The 23935-nt window shown below is 36.9% G+C and overlaps 1 protein-coding gene across 1 annotated transcript; it reads left to right on the top strand.

The window, feature by feature from the left end:
• On the top strand, positions 1-1005 carry LOC149959009 (uncharacterized). Its single transcript, XM_090167309.1, has one exon. The coding sequence runs from the start codon at positions 1-3 to the stop codon at positions 1003-1005; it is 1005 nt and encodes a 334-aa protein (XP_090023435.1).
• Positions 1006-23935: the final 22930 nt, after the last annotated feature.

Raw genomic sequence — 23935 nt, forward strand, 5'->3', positions numbered from 1 at the left:
ATGACATCAAGATCCTCTACTGGAGTCTTGCTATCAACAGCTTTAGTCCAAGTAATGGACTACAACGGTCAATTCCACGCCGTCAGAGCCTTGCTAGATTCCGGTTCGGAAGCAAGTTTCTTCACGGAACGATGCGCTCAAGGCCTTAACTTGAAGATAACCAAGATCAATGTCGCCATCTCTGGAATCGGATCAACTGGAGGTGGGTCCTGTCACAGTGCAACCTCACTGAGAATCAAATCACGTATCAACAGCAACATCGTACTAACCGTTGAAGTCTACGTTCTCAAAAGAGTAACCGGCGACCTACCAAGCCATACCGTCAACCCTCGGAACTGGCCACAACTAAAGGGACTCAACCTAGCAGATCTAGATTTCAACAAAACAGGAGCAATTGACATTCTACTTGGCAGCGATACATTCGTTGACGTCATACGAAATGGTCAATGCAAGCGTCCACGAGGTTCCCCAGGTGCCTTCAATACCATATTTGGTTCGGCAGTATCCGGACCAGTTTCCACAACGGACAGCGAACGGTCAATATCGGTTAATCATTGTCAACTACATGACCAGATTCATACAAACACCGAAATTCAATGTGAAGAACATTTCAAATCAACGCACTCTCGAGAAGATACGGGAAGATACATCGTACGTCTACCTTTTCGTTACACAACTGAAGATCTTGGAGCATCGAGAGATATAGCAAAACGTCGATTCATGCTGACCGAACGTCGACTACAATCAAACCCACACATCTACGAACAATATAAACAATTCATGGACAAATATTTGGCCATGGGTCACATGGAGCTGGCTCAACCTACGAAAGAAGCAACGAATTACTACCTACCTCACCATGCAGTATTGAAGGAATCCAGCACAACTACGAAACTACGGTTCGTTTTCGACGCCTCGGTGAAAACAACGAATGGATTGTCACTGAATGACACTCTTCTAATTGGGCCAAAACTACAAGACGATCTTATCAAGCTACTTATTTGATTTCGACTACCAGCCATCGCTATAACCGCTGATCTCGCTAAGATGTATCGGCAAATCTGGATTCATTCTGACGATACTGACTATCAAAGAATTTTCTGTCGACGAAGCAAGGACGAGCCGCTAAACGAATACCATCTACTAACCGTCACGTACGGTTCCGCTTCGGCACCATTTCAAGCCACGAGAGTCCTGAATCAACTTGCTCATGACGAAGCTACAGAATTTCCGTTAGCTTCGAAGAGTCTCTCGGAAGATTTCTATATGAACGATCTCATGTCCAAGGCATATACGACATCAGATGCACAAGCAAAGTTTACTCGATTCATTGCCAGCTGAACTTAGATAAATTCAAGGCCCACTGAAAATCGAAGAAGACGAATCAATAGCTAATACCAAACGCAAAATGGCATAATGTCCCTGGCGAATCGAACCCCGCAGACTGTGCTTCTCGAGGCATTTCTGTACAAGAGCTCAAGAACTACACACTCTGGTGGCAAGGACCTCAATGGTTGAAGGAGTCGGATCTATTTATCAAACCAACAACCATCGAACCTGAAGAATGCAAGACAGAAGAAAAAAGCAAGACATTGGCGGTAAATCATTCAAAACTCGATAATTCATTTCTAATGATGGTCTCTTCACTAAGAACGCTCAAGCACGTCCCTGCGTACATGATACGTTTCCGCTTCAACACTCGTACCAATAAAGAATCCAGAATTAGCGGACCACTATCAAAAGAAGAAATTGACTTGGCATTGAACCAGTGGATTAGAATTACCCAATATGAATACTTTGGTACTGAGATCGAACTTCTCAAGAAGACCAAGGCGTTATACAGCAAAAGCACACTTCGTCCACTTAATCCATACATCGATTCGAACGGGCTCATCCACGTAGGAGGACGTCTGAAAAATGCAAATCTACCATTGGACCAAACTCACCCGATCATATTACCTCGTCGAAGTCATTTAACGGATCTACTGATCAACGACACTCATATCAGAAATTTACATGGAGGTCCTCAGCTACTCATCACCACGCTCCAGAAACGATATTGGATCTTTGGCATTCGAGACGCTGTCAGATGTCATGTCCGAAGATGTATCCGCTGCGTTTGACTCCAAGCAAAACTGTCTACGCAAATGATGGGGGATCTTCCAGAAGCAAGTGTTAATCCTTCTAGAGCGTTCCCGAGATGCGGCGTTGACTACGCAGGGCCGTTCCTGTTACGTGTTCTCAAGGGACGTAGATGCAAAATGTTCAAAGCGTACGTTGCCGTCTTTGCCTGTTTTGCAACTCGCGCAATTCATCTCGAGCTGGTCAGCGATCACAAGCCTTTCTAGCAGCTCTCAAACGATTTGTCGCTTGCTGTGGAAAAAGCAGCGAAATCTTTAGTGACTGTGGAACTAATTTTATCGTAGTCGATCGAGAAATGAAAGCATTCCTGAAATAAGTCATGAAAACTACGACCGACGATGAGGTAGCGAGGTGGATGGCTTACGAAGGGATATCATGGCGGTTCAATCCACCAGGGGCGCCGCACTTCGGAGGACTATGGGAGGCAGGCGTTAAATCAGTAAAGTATCATTTAAGCAGAGTCGTCGGAATCACCAATTTAAATTATGAGGAGATGCAGACGCTTTTGTGTCAGATTGAGTCGTGTCTCAACTCCAGACCTCTTACAGCTCTAAGCACCGATCCTAATGATCTCATGGCATTAACTCCAGGACATTTCATCATTGGAGATGCGTTGACGGTGATCCCGGAGCCAGACCTTGTATCCGTCCGAACGAACCGACTTACACGATGGCAAATCAGCCAGCAACTACTTCAACATTTTTGGAAGCGCTGGCGGAATGAATACCTTGCTCGATTATAGCAACGACCCAAGTTGACGACAGTTAAGGAGAATTTAGCAGTCGGCGACCTTATACTGGTAAAAGATGAAGACCTCCCACTGCTAAAATGGAAGCTCGGGCGTATCATGCGACTCCATCCTGGCCCAGACGACATTATTCGGGTAGTCACGGTTAAAACCCAAGATCAAGAAACCCAAAGACCAGTAGTAAAACTTTGCAAATTACCATTAGACTGAAAATTCGTCATATTTTAAATTGATAAATCAAGGTGGATGGAATGTTGGAGGCAAAATAAACAAAAACAATCTCTGCAAAAACAACATATTTTATAATTTTCTCGTTTTATATTTTTTACGCACGATATGAAATCATATAAATAGTAAACGTAACCCGTAAATATAGGCATTCAGTTCCTTCAATCGACCTCTTCCAGTCATTCGTTTTAATTATTTAAATAATCATTTTAAACCATTTTCAATAAAAGTTATTGTTGTTGCGTACGTTTGCCATTTTAATTCCACCTCAAGTTCACGAACACACACCAACCACCCCCTAAAGGTTAGCTTATACTATGAAAGTAAATTGTTTTGGGAGTGTTCATACAGCACGTTACACATATTAGAAATTATTACGTGAAAGGTTATTATTTTATTCGTAACATTCACACACCATTCACTACTACCTGTTAGCTTATTCATAAAAGCATTAATACAGAATGGATTGTATGATTCGTCTTTGCAAGTCTTGCTTAAAATCAATGTTAATGGGGAAATAAAAAAAGGACAATTTATCGTGGTAGAATTAAATGGTGATGCCAGTGAAAGGCTACGTACGTCAATTTGGGCCCTATTCGTCGATTTGAAGGGGCCCCCTCGATAAAGTCACCCTAATTTAGTTTAGGAGCCCCAAAACAAGGTGATTTACTTTTTGCAAAAAAATAAAAATGTCCGAACCTCTAATAATCGTGACCTCGTGTTGGAGATAACCGACGAAGATTGTTCAACAACACAGCGGGAAAGAAAACAAAACCAAGGAGAGGTGTTTTTTACTTTTCTCTCCGCTTTTTTTTATATATGTTTTTTAAATTTATTTTAGGACTTTGATTCGTTGCCGCTGTGTTATTGATTCTTTTTACGTTTTGTTTTAAATCTGTAATATATTATTCAATGACGATGTTAAACTCTTTAATTGTCAGTAGGTTTAGTTTTTCGGATACTCTTTTTTTAATATAATATGTATCTGGGATTTAGGCAAAGGAAGGGTCGTGTGTTATTTTTACTGATCGAGATAATGTTTTTTGTCTATTCTTTGATCTTATATTTTTATCTTTTGTTTTTCGAGCTTATTTATTTTCCACGAAAACGTACCGTTTTGGAGGAGACTTTATAGTGTGCACGTCGTGTTGTTTAGCTTATCCGGTTTCATGATAATAACGTCGAAAATTCCTGTTTTTTAATGGAAAGGTGTCGCACTAAATATTCCGTCTACGGTCATTTATTGATATACGAGCTGTAGTTTAGTCAAGTGGCTTTCTGTGCTTTTTGATGGTAAGTGTTTCGCTTCTTGTTAATTCATTTTTATTGGTGTGGATATTTGGACATTATGTGATTTTGGAAATTGGACGGTATTGGTCATTTTCATGCGGCATGTGTCACAACATAAACCGGACGTCTACGAGTCGTCCACTACCAGATGTCGAATATAGCTATTCTAAGGGCGAGTGTTGAAATAACAAAAGTGTTAAAGATGCGGCAAGTATTTTGTATGCGGAAAAATACAAATACACTCTGTAGATATTTATTTAATTAAAATTTGCTTCGTAATATATTTAACGGATAAACTTGTTCTGTAAATAGGGTGAAATTCAATTGTGCATTGTTTTAGTACGTCTAACTCGCTGTTGTAACTACTTAATTTATATTATTCTGAATAAACTAAACTCGGTTGTTTCGTCTCAATTATTTTAATTAAAAATAAAATTTTATACCGGGCGGGATTGAACCGGGATTACGTTTTTAGTAAATAACTCGGAATTGCGGAGAAATCTTTAAAGGTCATCTTGAGAAATTAATACCACTAGGGACAAATCTTCCAAGGATAGGTATATTTTGGCTTGCCAACTTGTTTAATCTAATAGGCCGGTGTTTGCATCTAGTCGTATTCGAAACCTATTTCACCCCTGAAAGGCGAGAAGATAAATAGGACACAATTTTAAAGGTCAGTAAGAACCTTAAATTAATTTAGTATTTAAATAACTGTAATACAAACTGTGTAACATTATTGTCAAAATCAATCTTAACAATCATGCCTCAATATTCCAGAGCTGGTCGTACGGAACTAAAGGAAGAAATCTACGACGAGTGAGTGAGATCTTTGAGGAACGACATCCAAATAGAAGACCATCCATAACTATTATTAGGCGAGCTGTAAATGACTTTCACCAGTATGGTAACGTACAACCTCGATTTCGTGGGCCTGGTCAGTGGGATTTGGACTTTGAAAACACCGTTTTAGCCTATTTTGCTGCATAGTAGTTGTGCTGCGGAGAGTAAGGATTTGGCTTGCAGTAAAACTCGCATTTGGGAAATTTTACATAGGCATAAGTATCATCCTTACAGAGCAACGCTTCACCACGGTTTACGAGTTGGAGACGCTCAACAACGGCTGGATATTTGCAACTGGCTGCTAAATTCCGTGCACGACAACCCACAATTCCTCCGCAACATGCTATTCTCGGATGATTCCTCGTTTGCCAGAGACGGCCCTGACAATCACCAAAATAATAAAGTTTGGGAAGACACAAATCCACACTGGGAATATGAACACCGTCACCAATTTCAATTTGGGCGCTTGAATGTTTGGATTGGTCTGGTTGGAAAGCGGTTAATTGGTCCAGTATTATTACCGTAAAATCTTAATGGTCAGAGTTATTAAGATTTCTTGAGAAATGAGCTAGAACAACAACTTGACGAACTGCCGTTGGCGCAACGAGCAAGACTGTGGTTTCAGCAAGACGGTGCCCCGCCTCATTACCACAGAGCCGTGAGAGATTACCTAAACAACGAATTTCCACAACTATGGATAGGGAGAAACGGTCCCGTACACTGGCCAGCAAGGTCGCCCGATCTGACTCCGTTGGATTTCTTTCTTTGGGGCTTCGTCAAGGACAAGGTGTACGCCACTCCGGTTGAGACCCTTGAAGAGCTGCGTCTTTAAGCGCTTGCCGGGAAGTAACCCCGGAAAAGGTTCAAGCCGCCTTCGACAATATGATTGTTCGCGCCCAAGCCTGCATCGCAGCCGTAGGTGGTATTTTCGAAACGTACTCATAAATTTTGTTTGTAAGTATATAAATAAAATGTCTCTTTGTTTTTTTAAAAAAATTCGCATTTTTCATCCTACGAAATTAAATCGTGTAATACCTTCTTCGCCATTGTCTCCTCGATTTTTCAGCTGTGTTTATTGCATTAAGAACCAGATTAACAAATTTCTGACTTCCATAAAGTTACACTACTCTCCCAATGGAATCCAAAAAAAAAACTATTTTAGCTTGCCCAACTTGTCACTTTTTCAAGTCGTATTTTGTCAAAGAAAAAGACGTCTATTTTTTCGCGCCAACTCTATTTGTACGTTTTCGGTGACGCTCTACAATTTTCTCATTGACAATTTTCTTATTTACAGTCACAAATGCAGGTTTACACAGCATATGCAAGCCACATTCAATAAACAAGTTTTATTCATCATACTTTAGAATTCAGTATTTTGACAGTACATACTGCAGTTCAGAAATTTTGGAATGGGCTAAATAGTAAATCAATTTGCAAAAGGTTACAAAATCGAAAGGAATTAATATGCAACATTCATAAAATATTAAAAATTATTCCAAAATGTTTCCAAAAAAATTGAAATGATTAAGAAATGTTCCCAAAACTATATAAAATTACTCCAAAAGGTTCACTAACACGTTTAAAATCATAGCAAAATGTCCCCAAAAACGTTTAAATTTATTCCAAAATGTTCCCAAACACGTTTATATTTATTCCAAAATCTTCCCAAAAACGTTTAAAATATTCTAAAATCTCCCCAAAAATATTTAAAATTATTTCAAATTGTTCCCAAAAATTTCTAATTTACTACAAAATGTTCCCAAATATATTTAAAATTATTTAAAAATGTTTCCAAAAAAATTTAAAATTATTTCAAAATGTTTCCAAAAGTATTTAAAATTGGTCCAAAATGTTCCCAATATCATCTATAATCAATTCAAAATGTTTCCAAATTTATTTAAAATTGTTTTAAAATTTCCCAAAATTAATAAAATTATTCCAAAATATTCCAATATTTTTTAAATTACTCCAAAGTATTCCACATTATATTAAAAACTACTCTAAAATTGTCCCAAAAATGTTTAAAATTATTCGAAAATGTTTTCAAATTTCATCTTAAATTATTACAAAATGTTCCCAATTTTATCTTTAAATATTGCAAAATATACCCAATTTTCTCTTAAATTATTACAAAATGTTTCCCAAAATATTTATAAATATTCAAAAATGTTTCCCAAAATATTTATAAATATTCAAAAATGTTTCCACTAAATATTTAGAATTATTCCAAAATGTTTCCAAAAAATATTTAAAATTAATCCAAAATGCTTCCAAAATATTTACAATTAATATTTAAAATTATGCCAAAATTATCCCAATATATTAAATTATTCGAAAATGGTCCCAATATACAGGGTCTTTTTTTTTGCTCGGAAAAGTGTTTTTTTTCAAAAACTATTTATAGTACCGATTTCAAATTTGGAAGGTCAATTCTCTATACCGGGGGACATCAGTTTGAGAAATTTGAGCGTTTTCGGTAATGTTTTTCACCAATTTTGAAAAATTATTTTTCGACCACTAGGTGCGAGATAAAAAATTTCTATTATAAAGTTGTAGGCCGTCATCGAAAACCCTTAAAAATTGTTCACTCGACGAAAAACAACTTATTTATCAGTGAAAATTCGAGCTTGAAAAATTTACAAGTTGGTGAAGCCAAATTACGATTGTTTGAAACGATAATTGAAAAGGGAACAAGTCTAACACAAACGTAGTAGAGTTTTCACACTTGAAAAAATGTACACGTTTGGTTTTTAAATGCAGATATTTTATTCACATAAATGTTTACAAAACATTTTCAATAATATCACCATTGGCTGCAACACAGGTTTGTGCGCGGACAATTAAGTTCTCAAACGCTTTCTCTACCATTTCTGGTGTGACGTCTCGGCAAGCACTGATTATTCGTCTAATGAGTTCCTCCCTAGTTTCAATGGGCGTGGCGTATACCTTTGCTTTAACGAATCCCCAGAGAAAATAATCCAGCGGTGTTAGGTCAGGTGACCTTTCAGGAAACTCGTTGTTGAGGTGCTCAGTTACTTGCCGGGAAAAATGCGGAGGGGCGCCATCTTGCTGAATCCACAACTGACGTCTTTCAGCCAATGGAAGGTCGTCGATTGCGTCACTCAGTTCGTTCTGTAGAAAATGTAAATACCTTTGGCCGTTGAGGTTCGTCGGCAGGAAAAAGGGACCAATCAAACGGTTTCCAACAAGTCCAACCCAAACATTGACCCGTTCAAATTGAACCTGGTGATGATATTCAAAACCCCAATGTGGGTTGATGTCAGACCAAAGATGGCTGTTTTGATGATTAAAGGGCCCATCTCTAGAAAATGACGCTTCGTCGGAGAACAAAACATGGCGCAAAAATTGTCTATCTTCTTGGACAGCATTTAGTAACCAGTTGCTAAATTCATAACGTCTTTGATGGTCTCCGTCAATTAGTCCTTGGTGGAGCGTAGCTCTGTATGGGTGATAGCGATTCTTACGAAGAATTTTCCACACACGATTTGCAGAACAACCCAAATCAGCAGCGGCGTTAGCGCAACTGTGACGAGGATATGCCACAAAGTACGCGAGTACATTGTTCTCGAAGTCTAAATCCGGTTGACCCAATCCGCGAAACCTAGGTTGCAAGTTACCAAATTGATTGAAATCGTGAATTGCTCGTCTTACTGTATTTACAGATGGTGCTCCATTTGGATGTCTTTCTGCGAAGATTTCAGTCACTCTTCTAAGGTTTTGCGCTGCTTCTCCATAGTAAATGGGAACTATCTCGGTACGCTCAGCTACTGAATAACGAGGCATTGTTCGAAATATTATCAAACACTGATAATAATCTCCCAAAGTTTTCCTTTAAATACCCAATGCATGTTTAGGATTGACCTATAGCCTCGTGTTTTTTTAAATCCGGTCGTTTTTTTAACCAAAGTTTCAACTGGATTAGGTAATTCGGTTTCAATTATCGTTTCAAACAATCGTAATTTGGCTTCACCAACTTGTAAATTTTTCAAGCTCGAATTTTCACTGATAAATAAATTGTTTTTCGTCGAGTGAACAATTTTTAAGGGTTTTCGATGACGGCCTACAACTTTATAATAGAAATTTTTTATCTCGCACCTAGTGGTCGAAAAATAATTTTTCAAAATTGGTGAAAAACATTACCGAAAACGCTCAAATTTCTCAAACTGATGTCCCCCGGTATAGAGAATTGACCTTCCAAATTTGAAATCGGTACTATAAATAGTTTTTGAAAAAAAAACACTTTTCCGAGCAAAAAAAAAGACCCTGTATTTAAAATATAGTTCTTCGATAAATAATGCGCTAGTCAAAAATATTGTTATACTCATAAAGAACGGTGAGGAGTTTAAAATATTTAAATTAATTCGGTTCAATCGAAAAGGTGAACATTGTTGTTTTTCGAAATATAATTTCACGCTTTGCTTTTGCCATAATTTATACCGGTATCAAAACGTTTCCTGATCATCGTCTTAAAACGAAACCTTCCTACAGCAGATACATGACTGATTTAAGAAATGATACATTATGTTACTAAAACGGTTTACAATGTTTAAAAAAATATGCCACCTAAAGAAGCATAATACAAATTAGTAACATAGTAATATATCATTACAGTTTATCAACGCGGTTATAGTAATGTTATTTTAGAACGGTTTAACAATGGTTGTTGGCCTTGAGAAATAAGCGACCACTGAGATATTGTGTCTATTTTGCTTGACAACGTTTTAAAATAAAAAGCTAATTTAATTTATTAAGCTGACTAGTTTGATTTCCTTATATTTAAATAATTAACTTAACTGACCTCTTAAAACCGATCCAGGAACCAAGAAAGGGCAAACTAGCATTCAGCTGGTACCTTCAGGATAGATGACGTTAGCTTTTAGATTAGCTATGGATACACATTTATCTGAAATACAAAAAAGAGGCAAACCAAACTTTTATATCAAAGTAGGGTTAATGTTAAGTAATTTACCATTTACGCTTCAAGATGCACATTTTTTTTATAGTACAAACATGGAGTTTTTAGCTTTTTAATTTTTCATTACTAAAACTTTCGAATTGGTTTTACAGTTTCCATAAGCGAGCTATAACCACCTAAATATCTTTCTGAAGACACTCCTAAACTTAATGAAAACTGTCGAAGTTAAAACTAAGTAACTCTTTTGTTATATGGCATAAAGGTATAGTAAAGATTGTATCCGCTAGATGGGGTATAAACTGATTCGGTTTCAAAGAGGTCTCGTGCTCGATGACGAAATCTCGTCTATTTATTTCGCGCCATCCACGATGAACTCTTCAAACGATTCAGTTGACGCCATAGCTTCTCCGATTAATAGCTCCTCTGTGCAGGAAAACTCTTTCTTAGAGTCGCTTCTGCTCTGATTTGCATTCGCTCTTGTATGTGCCGTCGTGGTGCTTTGACCATTCGCAACCGCCAGCGAATATAGAGGGCGCTTAAGTTTATCAAGATGGCGGCTCTAAGGCAGGAAGGTAAATTTAAGTGGTTTCAATACATATGTAAAGTTATCCTGTTTTGTTCTTATAACGTTTAAAATTTTTACAGATGAGGAAAATGAAAAGTTTAGAATGTCTTTCAGTACCATTTTTACGTATATCGACCTAAATGAAAAGCAGGACAAAACATTTGATAGAAAAAGGTGCCTAATGCAAGGAAAAAAGGTTTTCATGGCTAAACACATAATTTGTTGTGGTATACAGAAAAGATATGAGAATTCCTTGGACATTATTGCTTTATGCCTTAAGAACAGCGATTTAAAGGGTGAACCTCACCAAGTTTTATGCAATTTAAAACCCAAAGAAGTATTCACGATTAAATGTTCATGCAAGGCTGGGTTCTCGGAGCAATGTAAGCATTGCATAGCTCTTTTATTTCTATTGAATAGAAGTAATATAGAAACGTTAGATGATTACAGTTGCACTGATACCACACAGCTATGGGGAAAACATAAAATAAATAGTAAATTGATGTACAACCCTGTGCAGCTAGAGTCACTTTGTCACGTGAAGGAAGTTCAAAAAGTACATCGAAAGCCCTCGGAGGAGGAACAGAAGACGTTTAGGCAGAAGCTTGTGAACAGTGCACCTACACTGCAAATTTGAGGTACATTTAGAGATCATTTCGAGAACACTTATGTGCTCCCATGTGATCTTGTAATGTGTCGTTGTGAACTCACAATGTTCTTAAAAATCATTATGTGTTCTTCTTGTAAACCATGGTGTTGTTTAAGTGTTCAATTGTTCTAAAATTGTAGAATTAAGATTTTCAGAACACTTTACATTTCAAGAACGTTTGGTTCGCATATCAAGAACACTTTTCTTTCACAGTAATCTTGATATATCTCTAGTTTTTCATATTAAAACCTAGTTGGCAGTACTTGACCATTCCTAATGGGTGCTATTTCTTAACTACTCAGTGTGAGGCTGAGAGCGACCAAAATAATCTAATACTGCTTGCAGTGGATAACAAAAAGTATAGAAAAAAAAACAATTTGGTTTGTAATGGTCAAGTACTGCCACCATGTGTTATTTCTCAACTATTCAAAGGGCGAAACACCAATATAATCTAATACAGCCGCCAGTGGATAACAAAAGTATGGGAAAAAAACACAAATCTGGTTTGTAATGGTCTAGTAATGCCACCTGGTACTATTTCTCAACTATTCAAAGTGCCAGTGACCAAAATAATCTAATACTGCTGCCAGTGGGTAACAATGTATAGGAAAAAAAACAATTTGGTTTGTAATGGTCAAGTACTGCCACCAGGTGTTACTTCTCAACTATTCAAAGTGCGAAACACCAAAATAATATAATTCGCAGCTGCCAGTGGATAACAAAAAGGATAGGAAAAAACAATTTGGTTTGTAATGGTCAAGTACTGCCACAAGGTGTTATTTCTCAACTATTCAAAGTGCGAAACACCAAAATAATATAATTCGCAGCTGCCAGTGGATAACAAAAAGTATAGGAAAAAACAATTTGGTTTGTAATAGTCAAGTACTGCCACCACGTGTTATTTCTCAGCTATTCAAAGTGCGAAACACCGAAATATTATAATTCGCAGCTGCCAGTGGATAACAAAAAGGATAGGAAAAAAACAATTTGGTTTGTAATGGTCAAGTACTGCCACCAGGTGTTATTTCTCAACTATTCAAAGTGTGAAACACCAATATAATCTAATACAGCTGCCAGTCGATAACCAAAAGTATAGGAAAAATACAATTTGGTTTGTAATGGTCAAGTATACTGCCACCAACAGTGTTGGGCATTTTCGTCAAAGAGCCGCTCACGCTCACGTCTTATTGAGCGGTAAAATTTTCGCTCCTCTCTTTTCGCTCTTTTTTGAGCGGTTAAATTTTCACTCCTCTCTTTTCGCTCTTTTTTGAGCGATAATAATTGCGCTCATTTCTAGCATACAATTAACTTATGAAACTTTAACTACATCTTCATCTACTTTCTACACAATACCTAGGTATGTAGGGGCAGTAGCGTATCTACCAGGAGGGCGAAAGGGGCCCCAGGTGCAAACTCATAAGAGCGGAGGGCGCGTTTTGAATGGTCGGTCGCAGATTATCACGTGTTCATTTTTATTCCTTGTATTTCAGACTTTCAGTAAAGTCTTAAGTTTAATTTCAATGTTTATTACGAAAGCAAATAATATTTAAAGTTCATTTGCCATAATAATTAATTAATTCGTCAATTAATTAATCAATACTTGAAGTCATTCAAATTATTATTAATTAACTAATATTATTTGTATGAGAGGGGGCTAAGGTTTTGTCTTCCGCCCCGGGTGACCGTAAGTTTAGTTACGCCACTGTATAGCGATTGTCGTGTACTAGTTTCACGTATCGAAAACCCTCGTCGCCATTGCTAATTATTTTGAAATCGGACACTCAGAAGACAGAAGTTTAAGCGGAAAATTTTCGCTCCTCTCTTTCCGCTCTTTTTTGAACGGTAAAATTTTCGCTCTCATTTTCCCGCTCTTTTTTGAGTGATTAAATCGGCGCCCTCTCTTTCCGCTCTTTTTTTGAGCGCCAAATTTTCGCTCGTCTCTTTCCGCTCATTTTTGAACGGTGAAATTTTCGCTCTTTTTTTTTCACTCTTTTTTGAGCGGTAAAATTTTCGCTCTTTTTTTCCGCTCTTTTTTGAGGGGATATAAAACCTTACGGTTAGCTGAGGTATTTTTAGTAGTGAATTCACTTTTCGGAATGCTAAAAACGCTGTTTATTAACCGTTGATAAGAAGATTTTTAGCAGTGCTTATACTGTAGGCTGCTGTTTTATTATCTTATTTTCGTATGGCTAAAAAGGGCACTATCCAACACGAGTTTGGACCACAATCGAAAACGTCGTTAGTTCCGTCGTCTATTACCTTAAGCTTGCTATAATTCCAACCATTACATTTACACTGTTTTGGACGGTGCTATTAGAGTGTAAAATCTATTATAATGGAGCAAGAAAACATTTTTATTATCCAGTTCTCAATACCATAGTAGAGCCTAAGTCTTAGCGCCAGTTCCGGATAAGGACAGGGGAAGGCATAGGGGTCACAAAAAACTGGTTTTGAAGCACACTGCAAGTCTGGATTTTATGTTACCCCCATGCCTCCCCCTGTTGTGAGTGAGGAATCCCTTTAAGTGGACACTGCCTACACGTCCTTTGCATAGAGTTCAAAAAGTACCTTCGTAAGGTTTTATATCCCTCTTTTCCCCAAGGAAATAAGAGGGATTTGTCCGCCACATCCTCAGCTCAACGGTGACCATTGACGCCATCTTCATTTTTCTTTTGTAGGGCCATCTCTCCATATAGGCTAATATATAAAACGCTGAAGCCAGACATTTCAACTTTGTGGGCAGCTTGCTAGACTTAAGGTATTAGAATTGGGAAAACATATCGAAGGCTTTAAATAATTGTAAACGCCTTAAAATAAGTTATTATGTTATAATCGTTATTTCCAGAGGCGTCCCTTAGGGGATGTGGGGGGTTCCCCCCAAAGTTTTGGATAGTCGTTAAACTGAGGTCTACACTGAGAGAAAAAACTGTAGTTGCTACAGGACATTTTTACATGGAGATACAGCACAACACGTTTACAGAATAGTTCAGTTAATATTACCACGTTTTTGTAGTTTTCAAAGGGAAAATGTACAGGAATAACGTTTATTCAATAAAAAAAGATATTTACCGTAACAAGTACCGGAGAGGTTTTTAAAACCATTATCATACTTTTAATCTGTAAATATTACAGGTAAAATGTCTGTAAACTCTTCAGTTCAAAATGGAAAATTTACATAAATATAGTGCATTCGCTAAGTAAGTTAGCTTATGTTAAAAGTACAGTTCAATGCCGTAAAAAGGTTTTACATTATTAAAAACTGTATGTTTTACATATATGCTTAGCGTAAAATATTCGTGTTTGAAGGGATAAATTCGCAAGTTCATAACCACTATATAAGTATGATCATTTATATTTTCGCAAGAGTTATTTTTTATGACAGTATGTTTTTCGAATGAAAATATAATTAATTGCGTAAGTCTCCGCGAATTGCTACTAGATTTTGCATGGGATCGTAACGCTTTCAGAAGTAAAAGTAACTCTTACAAAATAATAATAAATTATTGAATCAGAACGGTACGTTTATTATTATAAACGATCACTAAAGGTTGTATTTTTTTAACTTGAGATCTAAAAGCGTTTTCACTCTTACTTATCGTCATCAAAATATATAGACTGGAATTTACTTTGTCAACGAAAAGGGAAGGAATTAAGGAATAGATTTCTGAGATTTCCTGATGTTCTGAAAATTACAATTTAGTAATCTTTTTACGACAGACTATCATTAACCGAAATCGATCTGCGTCATACTTATGTTTATTATGTTACTTTGATAACACTAGTATGACACTTGTAGGCCTTTGTAAGGTTTTAGCTTTTTTATCCATTTTATGGTGAACTTTTTAACCTTTTCGCGTTTTTAATGTTCTGGGAAAAATTGGGGGTGTGAGGGGATACCCCTAAGCCAATACTAAACATTACATTAATGCAATTTTAAATTCACATCATTAGCGCGTCTGAATTTCAATCGCGGGCTTTGATTTCTTCCGCATGCATTCTGGAAGTTCACTTGCCCTAAATAAGGCTACCCTTTGCATATACACTTACAACCGAACAGCTCTTTTTACCTCTCCGAGGGGACAAAGTCCCCTAGGAGGGGTTATACAACGACCGTGTCTGTCTGTGGGTCTGTGGGTGGGTCTGTCTGTCAGGACTGCGAACGCGTTCGCATTTTCGGTGGCGTACGCAGTTTCTCAAAGGGTTGGCAAAACCACCGTGTGACGGTGAGCGTTAACGGATGCATTTGCGGTTTGGTTTGGATGGTGTTTTTTCGCTCACCGTCGTGACGGTTTGGTGTATTACGGTTTTTGTAATGTTTATGCGTAGGTTGTGAGTGTTGAATTTGTTGTGTTTGTGTTCTGATGGATGTGCATGTTGAGTCTGTTGTGTTTATATGGGCGTGTTCTCTCCAACTTCTTCTTAATGACTTTGGGACGGACCGAGTGCTGAGTGTAATGCTACCTCTCAACGTCCAATGGCAGGGTTTCCACCAGTTGTACACGGTATTCGTCTTAGTATCAATTTGCGATCGCATCGGGCGGGATTTGAACCCTAGACCTCCTGATTGACAGGCGGACGTTCTACCACAGAACCACCGACACTTGTTACGCCTTATTGAAAATTAGACCTTCAGCTTTATCGGAAGCGTATTTAATAGAGTACGAAATTTTGGTTTAATTGAAATAGAATTGAAATTGAAATTATTGCATCGAAGAAATTATAATTTAGCGTTTCTCTATTGATTAAAAACAAATGCGCCACCCAAGTTTCGAACCCAGACCATTCGGCTTGGCAGTCGAGCGCTCTACCACAGAACCACCGATAGCTGCTTAGATTCACTGAAATTAAGACAGGCATCGTAAGCATAATAGGTAATAAAGTCTTTTTTTATTAATGAATTTATGAAGGCCTAATCTGGTATTTTTTAAAGGTTAAATCTTGTTTTAGCGCAGTCAGCCGAGATTAGAGGGTTAAAGGGTAGACCCTGTGGGTGGTCCACTTTCTTAACGACCTATATATAGTTCTGTTAATTCAAAGGAGATAATTTAACGTTAATTGCTTTAAGAGGTGGCGGTTAGTCAAGTGGCTCTCTGTGCTTTTTTGATGGTAAGGTTTTTGCTTTTTGTAAATACATTTGGTGTGGATATTTGGATATCTACGATTTCTAACGCAGTCAATGATTTCTTGGGTGTGCGAGTCATTATATGATATTGGAAATTGGACGGCATTGGTCTTTTTCATGTGGTATGCGTCACAACGTCAACAGGAAGTGAACGAGTCGTCCACTACCAGATATCTACGGTATCTTCATCAAGGGCGAGTGTTGAAATAAAATGAGCGTTAAAGATGCGGCAAGTATTTCGTAAGCGAGTAATTCCAAAAAGCCTCTGTAGATATTTCTTTCATTAAAATTTGCTTCGTATTATATTTAACTGATAAACTTGTTCTGTAAAAGGGTTTAATTCAATTGTGCATTGTTATAGTACGTCTAACTTACTGTTGTAACTACTTAACTTATGATATTCTGAATAAATTAAAATTGGTCGTTTCGTCTCAATTATTTTAATTATAATTAAAATTTTATACCGGGCGGGATAGAAATGGGTTAATATTTTTAACAAATAACTCTAAATTGCGGAGATATATCTTTAAGGGTTATCTCGAGAAATTAATACCACTAGGGACAATTCTACCGAGGAGAGGTATATTTTGGCTTGCCAACTTGTTTCAATTTTACAGAGTCGAGCGAACATAACTTAAAGGTAAATATTTTACTTTTCCGTATTAGTATATTTTAGAGGATAATTCAATATATAAAATGAAAAACCTTTATTTTGTGTATAGCTACTAGTCTACTAGAGTCTCTGTAACGTCTATAATCAGTAACTGGACTGAAGGACGTTCCAAGTCAAAAAGTAATTAGGGTAAGTTGTATTTACTACCTTGAAAAATTTAATTTATTTTAATTAGATTTTTAAGCGAAATATAATTTTGATTTAAGTTGTATTTCATTTTGTTTAAATTTTAGGGTTGTAGATAAATTTGGGTAATTTGGAACAATATTCCCGGAACTATGAGCGCGAAGCAGATCTCGAGACGGCCGTGCCGCAACCGAGCCCGCCACCCTCTTTCTTTCCTCGTCGCTGATTGGATGACAGTATACCACGGATATCATACAATTTTTACATCGATTTTTTTAATATATTGTTTTTTTCAAGGTTCGTAGCCGCTATAAATCCAGAAAACCCCAAGGATTTCGTTAATACCAAAGATATTGGATTGATTAATAAAGTGTCCGCTTTTGAGTGGACCCAGCCTAAAATTACTGGCATTTAACCTTATTTTTGTGAATTTAATTCAAGTTGTTAAATAATTGCAACGGTAGTTTCTGAAATAAAATATGAAAACATTACCATAAATGAAAGAAAATCTATATTTTTTAATTAGTGAAGTTCATGTAAAACACACAACTCCGAACTGTATATTTTACTTATTCTTCTATACAATAAACATAATTTACTATAAAATGTACTGTACTTCAAGCTGTTTATTTTTTCATATTATTTACGATAATAAACACAACTTAATGTACAATGTACAGTACTCCGAATGTATATTTTACATTCATAAAATAAACAAAACTCGTAAAATCTACAGATATCCAAACTGTATATTGTACACATTCTTCGATACAATAAACATAACTTACTGTAAAATTTACAGTCATTTGAGCTGTATATTTAACATAATCATCACTAAAATAAACATAACCTACTGTACAATCTACAGTACTTATAACTGTATATTTTAGATATTCTTAATGAGAATAAACTTAACTTACTGTACAATCTACAATACTACCAATTGTATATATTACACAATCTTCAATATAATACACATAATTTACTATAAAATATACAGTAAATTGAGCTGTATATTTTACATATTCTTCACGAGAATAAACCTAACTTACTGTACAATCAACACTACTCTTAACTGTATATTTAACATATTCTTCAATATAATAAACATAACTACCCGTAAAATCTACAATACTACAGACTGTATATTTCACATACTCTTCAATACAATCAACATAACTTACGGTCAAATATACTGGGGGCTGATCTGTTTTTAACTCGAAACTTTTCTAGAGTTTATGTAAAATGTACAGAGTTACCTACTGTAATTTTTTTATATTTTCCTGTGAAAATAATATCATCTACCGTAAACTTTTTACTGTAATATTTACATATTTTTCGACGTACATAGATTTCACGAAAGGCCAGGTACAATCTACGTAAAGACATGGACACTCTTGGGTCCTTGATTTTCCTGTAAAATCGACCGAATATTTTTATCTCAGTGCAGTTTGCACGGACCCTCTCCGTTAGCCTGAGCCGAGACTCAGCTTCCAGAACAAACCTGACCGAAGTTGGAGGTGGATGTAGTAAAGCCACCAGTTATTGCACACTCCAACCCTTAAGGGGGAGTAGCTGCTTTACCAAGTCTACCCGGATATTTTTAAGTTAAAAACTACACTGAGAGAAAAATATTCGGTCGATTTTACAGGAAAATCAAGGACCCAAGAGTGTCCATGTCTTTACGTAGATTGTACCTGGCCTTTCGTGAAATCTATGTACGTCGAAAAATATGTAAATATTACAGTAAAAAGTTTACGGTAGATGATATTATTTTCACAGGAAAATATAAAAAAATTACAGTAGGTAACTCTGTACATTTTACATAAACTCTAGAAAAGTTTCGAGTTAAAAACAGATCAGCCCCCAGTATATTTGACCGTAAGTTATGTTTATTGTATTGAAGAGTATGTGAAATATACAGTCTGTAGTATTGTAGATTTTACGGGTAGTTATGTTTATTATATTGAAGAATATGTTAAATATACAGTTAAGAGTAGTGTTGATTGTACAGTAAGTTAGGTTTATTCTCGTGAAGAATATGTAAAATATACAGCTCAATTTACTGTATATTTTATAGTAAATTATGTGTATTATATTGAAGATTGTGTAATATATACAATTGGTAGTATTGTAGATTGTACAGTAAGTTAAGTTTATTCTCATTAAGAATATCTAAAATATACAGTTATAAGTACTGTAGATTGTACAGTAGGTTATGTTTATTTTAGTGATGATTATGTTAAATATACAGCTCAAATGACTGTAAATTTTACAGTAAGTTATGTTTATTGTATCGAAGAATGTGTACAATATACAGTTTGGATATCTGTAGATTTTACGAGTTTTGTTTATTTTATGAATGTAAAATATACATTCGGAGTACTGTACATTGTACATTAAGTTGTGTTTATTATCGTAAATAATATGAAAAAATAAACAGCTTGAAGTACAGTACATTTTATAGTAAATTATGTTTATTGTATAGAAGAATAAGTAAAATATACAGTTCGGAGTTGTGTGTTTTACATGAACTTCACTAATTAAAAAATATAGATTTTCTTTCATTTATGGTAATGTTTTCATATTTTATTTCAGAAACTACCGTTGCAATTACTTAACAACTTGAATTAAATTCACAAAAATAAGGTTAAATGCCAGTAATTTTAGGCTGGGTCCACTCAAAAGCGGACACTTTATTAATCAATCCAATATCTTTGGTATTAACGAAATCCTTGGGGTTTTCCGGATTTATAGCGGCTACGAACCTTGAAAAAACAATATATTAAAAAAATCCATGTAAAAATTGTATGATATCCGTGGTATACTGTCATCCAATCAGCGACGAGGAAAGAAAGAGGGTGGCGGGCTCGGTTGCGGCACGGCCGTCTCGAGATCTGCTTCGCGCTCATAGTTCCGGGAATATTGTTCCAAATTACCCAAATTTATCTACAACCCTAAAATTTAAACAAAATGAAATACAACTTAAATCAAAATTATATTTCGCTTAAAAATCTAATTAAAATAAATTAAATTTTTCAAGGTAGTAAATACAACTTACCCTAATTACTTTTTGACTTGGAACGTCCTTCAGTCCAGTTACTGATTATAGACGTTACAGAGACTCTAGTAGACTAGTAGCTATACACAAAATAAAGGTTTTTCATTTTAAATATTGAATTATCCTCTAAAATATACTAATACGGAAAAGTAAAATATTTACCTTTAAGTTATGTTCGCTCGACTCTGTAAAATTGAAAAAAGAGCTGTTCGGTTGTAAGTGTATATGCAAAGGGTAGCCTTATTTAGGGCAAGTGAACTTCCAGAATGCATGCGGAAGAAATCAAAGCCCGCGATTGAAATTCAGACGCGCTAATGATGTGAATTTAAAATTGCATTAATGTAATGTTTAGTATTGGCTTAGGGGTATCCCCTCACACCCCCAATTTTTCCCAGAACATTAAAAACGCGAAAAGGTTAAAAAGTTCACCATAAAATGGATAAAAAAGCTAAAACCTTACAAAGGCCTACAAGTGTCATACTAGTGTTATCAAAGTAACATAATAAACATAAGTATGACGCAGATCGATTTCGGTTAATGATAGTCTGTCGTAAAAAGATTACTAAATTGTAATTTTCAGAACATCAGGAAATCTCAGAAATCTATTCCTTAATTCCTTCCCTTTTCGTTGACAAAGTAAATTCAAGTCTATATATTTTGATGACGATAAGTAAGAGTGAAAACGCTTTTAGATCTCAAGTTAAAAAAATACAACCTTTAGTGATCGTTTATAATAATAAACGTACCGTTCTGATTCAATAATTTATTATTATTTTGTAAGAGTTACTTTTACTTCTGAAAGCGTTACGATCCCATGCAAAATCTAGTAGCAATTCGCGGAGACTTACGCAATTAATTATATTTTCATTCGAAAAACATACTGTCATAAAAAATAACTCTTGCGAAAATATAAATGATCATACTTATATAGTGGTTATGAACTTGCGAATTTATCCCTTCAAACACGAATATTTTACGCTAAGCATATATGTAAAACATACAGTTTTTAATAATGTAAAACCTTTTTACGGCATTGAACTGTACTTTTAACATAAGCTAACTTACTTAGCGAATGCACTATATTTATGTAAATTTTCCATTTTGAACTGAAGAGTTTACAGACATTTTACCTGTAATATTTACAGATTAAAACAATGATAATGGTTTTAAAAACCTCTCCGGTACTTGTTACGGTAAATATCTTTTTTTATTGAATAAACGTTATTCCTGTACATTTTCCCTTTGAAAACTACAAAAACGTGGTAATATTAACTGAACTATTCTGTAAACGTGTTGTGCTGTATCTCCATGTAAAAATGTCCTGTAGCAACTACAGTTTTTTCTCTCAGTGTGGCCGCCTCGGAGGATTGGGTTACCTGTTGTGGGGCGGCGGGCCTCCGTATGAGGCGCAGTGGTCCTGTTCCCAGCTTTTTGGGGCCGACCGGGATCTCCGGTGCCAGCTGTGCCGGGTTATGTGGACCGCTATGTGCCCGTCGTTCCCCTTTAGGAGCTCTTTCTGAAGGGTGTTGCTCTCTACCTACGAAGGAAGGATGTCGGCTGGAGCTCCTACAGCATCCACTCTTACTCCCACTGCTGTGAGCGAAGTGGGAATTGGTCCACTCATTGCTGCACCTTGTGCTGGGTTGAGTGGCTTGCGTCACTGTTGCGACCATCAGTAGTAGGGTACTACTACCATGAATGTATTCATTTCAACCATGAATATCGAACTACATCATTACCCTTTCTGCCATCTGGGGCTGGGATGGGCGGTGCCTTTCTGCGTTTTACGCAATCACTTGAGCCAATCAGAAGACAGGCGTTTGTCATTGAGTTGATCCACAAAACGTTTCCGGAATTGCGCGATTTAATTGGCGAAGAAAATGACTCGTCTTAGAAAAATAACTGTACTCTATCCAAATTACATGATAATCATAAATTCCCCAAATTATTATTTATATTCTTACCTATTTTAGTTCAATCAAAAAGATGTGTATTAAAATTTTAGAAACTTAATTAGGCCTAAGCCTTGGCACTTACGTCGTAAAAGATAGTCAAGTCTCAAAACGTTGCCCTTGAAGTAAGCTTCAATACCATTTTTGAGCGGTGGCGCGGGACCACCGTCATAATAACTAAGCCCCTCCCATCCTAGTGACTGAGGCCAGACTACTTAATAAGGACCTCCGGTGGTGTGCACTCAACTTTGATACACTACTCCCCCCCAATCCGACCACTTATGTACGCCTCTGATTCGATACGTAAACAATGAAAACCATTCTAACAAAAATTTGGTTTCTTAAGGCGTCATGTGAGGTATCCGGCGGAATGACTAAAAACCTAAATAATTTTCCAGTATAAAACCAGGATTAAATAATATCGAGAGAAAAATGTTTGCAGCCCAGATTTTGATGAGCCTGTTACTTACAACGGAAACATTCAATCTAGAAGGGGTTAGTCGGTCAACTTAACATGATATCTCTTCGCAGTTAGCTTAAAAACGTAAAAAACCCAAAATAGCCAAAATGGCGTGCGTTTTTAGACATGTTCCACTCCGCGAATATTTTAGAACTTTTTTGTCCTTACTCAGGAGAAAAGCTTGTCCCAGATGCTGTGGGGCTGCGGGCCTCCGTATAAGGGCACGGCGGACCCATCTCCCGGCTTTTTGGAGTTCCACCGGGATATCCGGTGCCAGCTGTGCCGGGTTATGCGGGCTGCCGTGTGCCCGCCGTTCCCCTTTAGACGCTCCTTCCAATGGGCTTGGCTCCCTACCTTTCTAGGTTGGGTGTCGGCTGGCGTTGCCAGAGCATCCGCTCTTATTCCCACTGCTGTGTGCGAAGTGGGGGCTGGTCGACCCATTGCTGCACCTTCTGCTGGGTTGAGCGGCTTGCGTCAAGGGCGCGACCATCAGTAGTGGGGTTCTGCTACCCATGCTGGTTTTGCCACCTGTCCGGGTCTGTGGACGCTGGCGTAGGGCATAATGATGACAGATCTCCGGTGGTGTGGTTTAAATCTTACCGGGTACACCGGGCTATAAATCTGACACATGTTCCTCTTTACATTCACATACTTCGACCCCCCTTGATGAATTTATGGCTACGCCACTGCAACTACCGTTTGCCTCATAATTATTTTCCCTTGGTCTATAGTTGCAGCTACATATTTTTGGCAAACCCTAATATATCCTTTATAGTTTGTCTTATGGAGCGGTTAAACCCAAGACAGTAACGCGTTAGGCTAGGCGCCCACTGGCTCTCAGTTTCGTATCTGTCCTGCCTTCCACAAGGCATTGTCTCCGTTTCGAAGTAAAGGCTAGTGGAAGCTAGGACGGAGACGTTACGAAGAGCAGTGAGCGCGTGGCTTTAGAGGGACGTCTAGGTGTGTATAGTAATAGCTTTATTGAGTGCAGTCTGTTTCCCTCCCCGTTCCACCTCGTGGTTTTCTGGCGTGAGTCTAACCTGTCAATTTTTAAGCAACTGTCTCTCTTCTCACAATTATCGTATTATCCTTGACGGTTTAATATTAAATATTTTATGTGCCAAATGATTTGTATAACATTTC

This window comes from Leiobunum rupestre, chromosome 2 (genome assembly GCF_980474605.1).
Source record: "Leiobunum rupestre chromosome 2, qqLeiRupe1.1.hap1, whole genome shotgun sequence".
In the NCBI taxonomy this organism is placed as follows: Eukaryota; Metazoa; Arthropoda; class Arachnida; order Opiliones; family Sclerosomatidae; genus Leiobunum; species Leiobunum rupestre.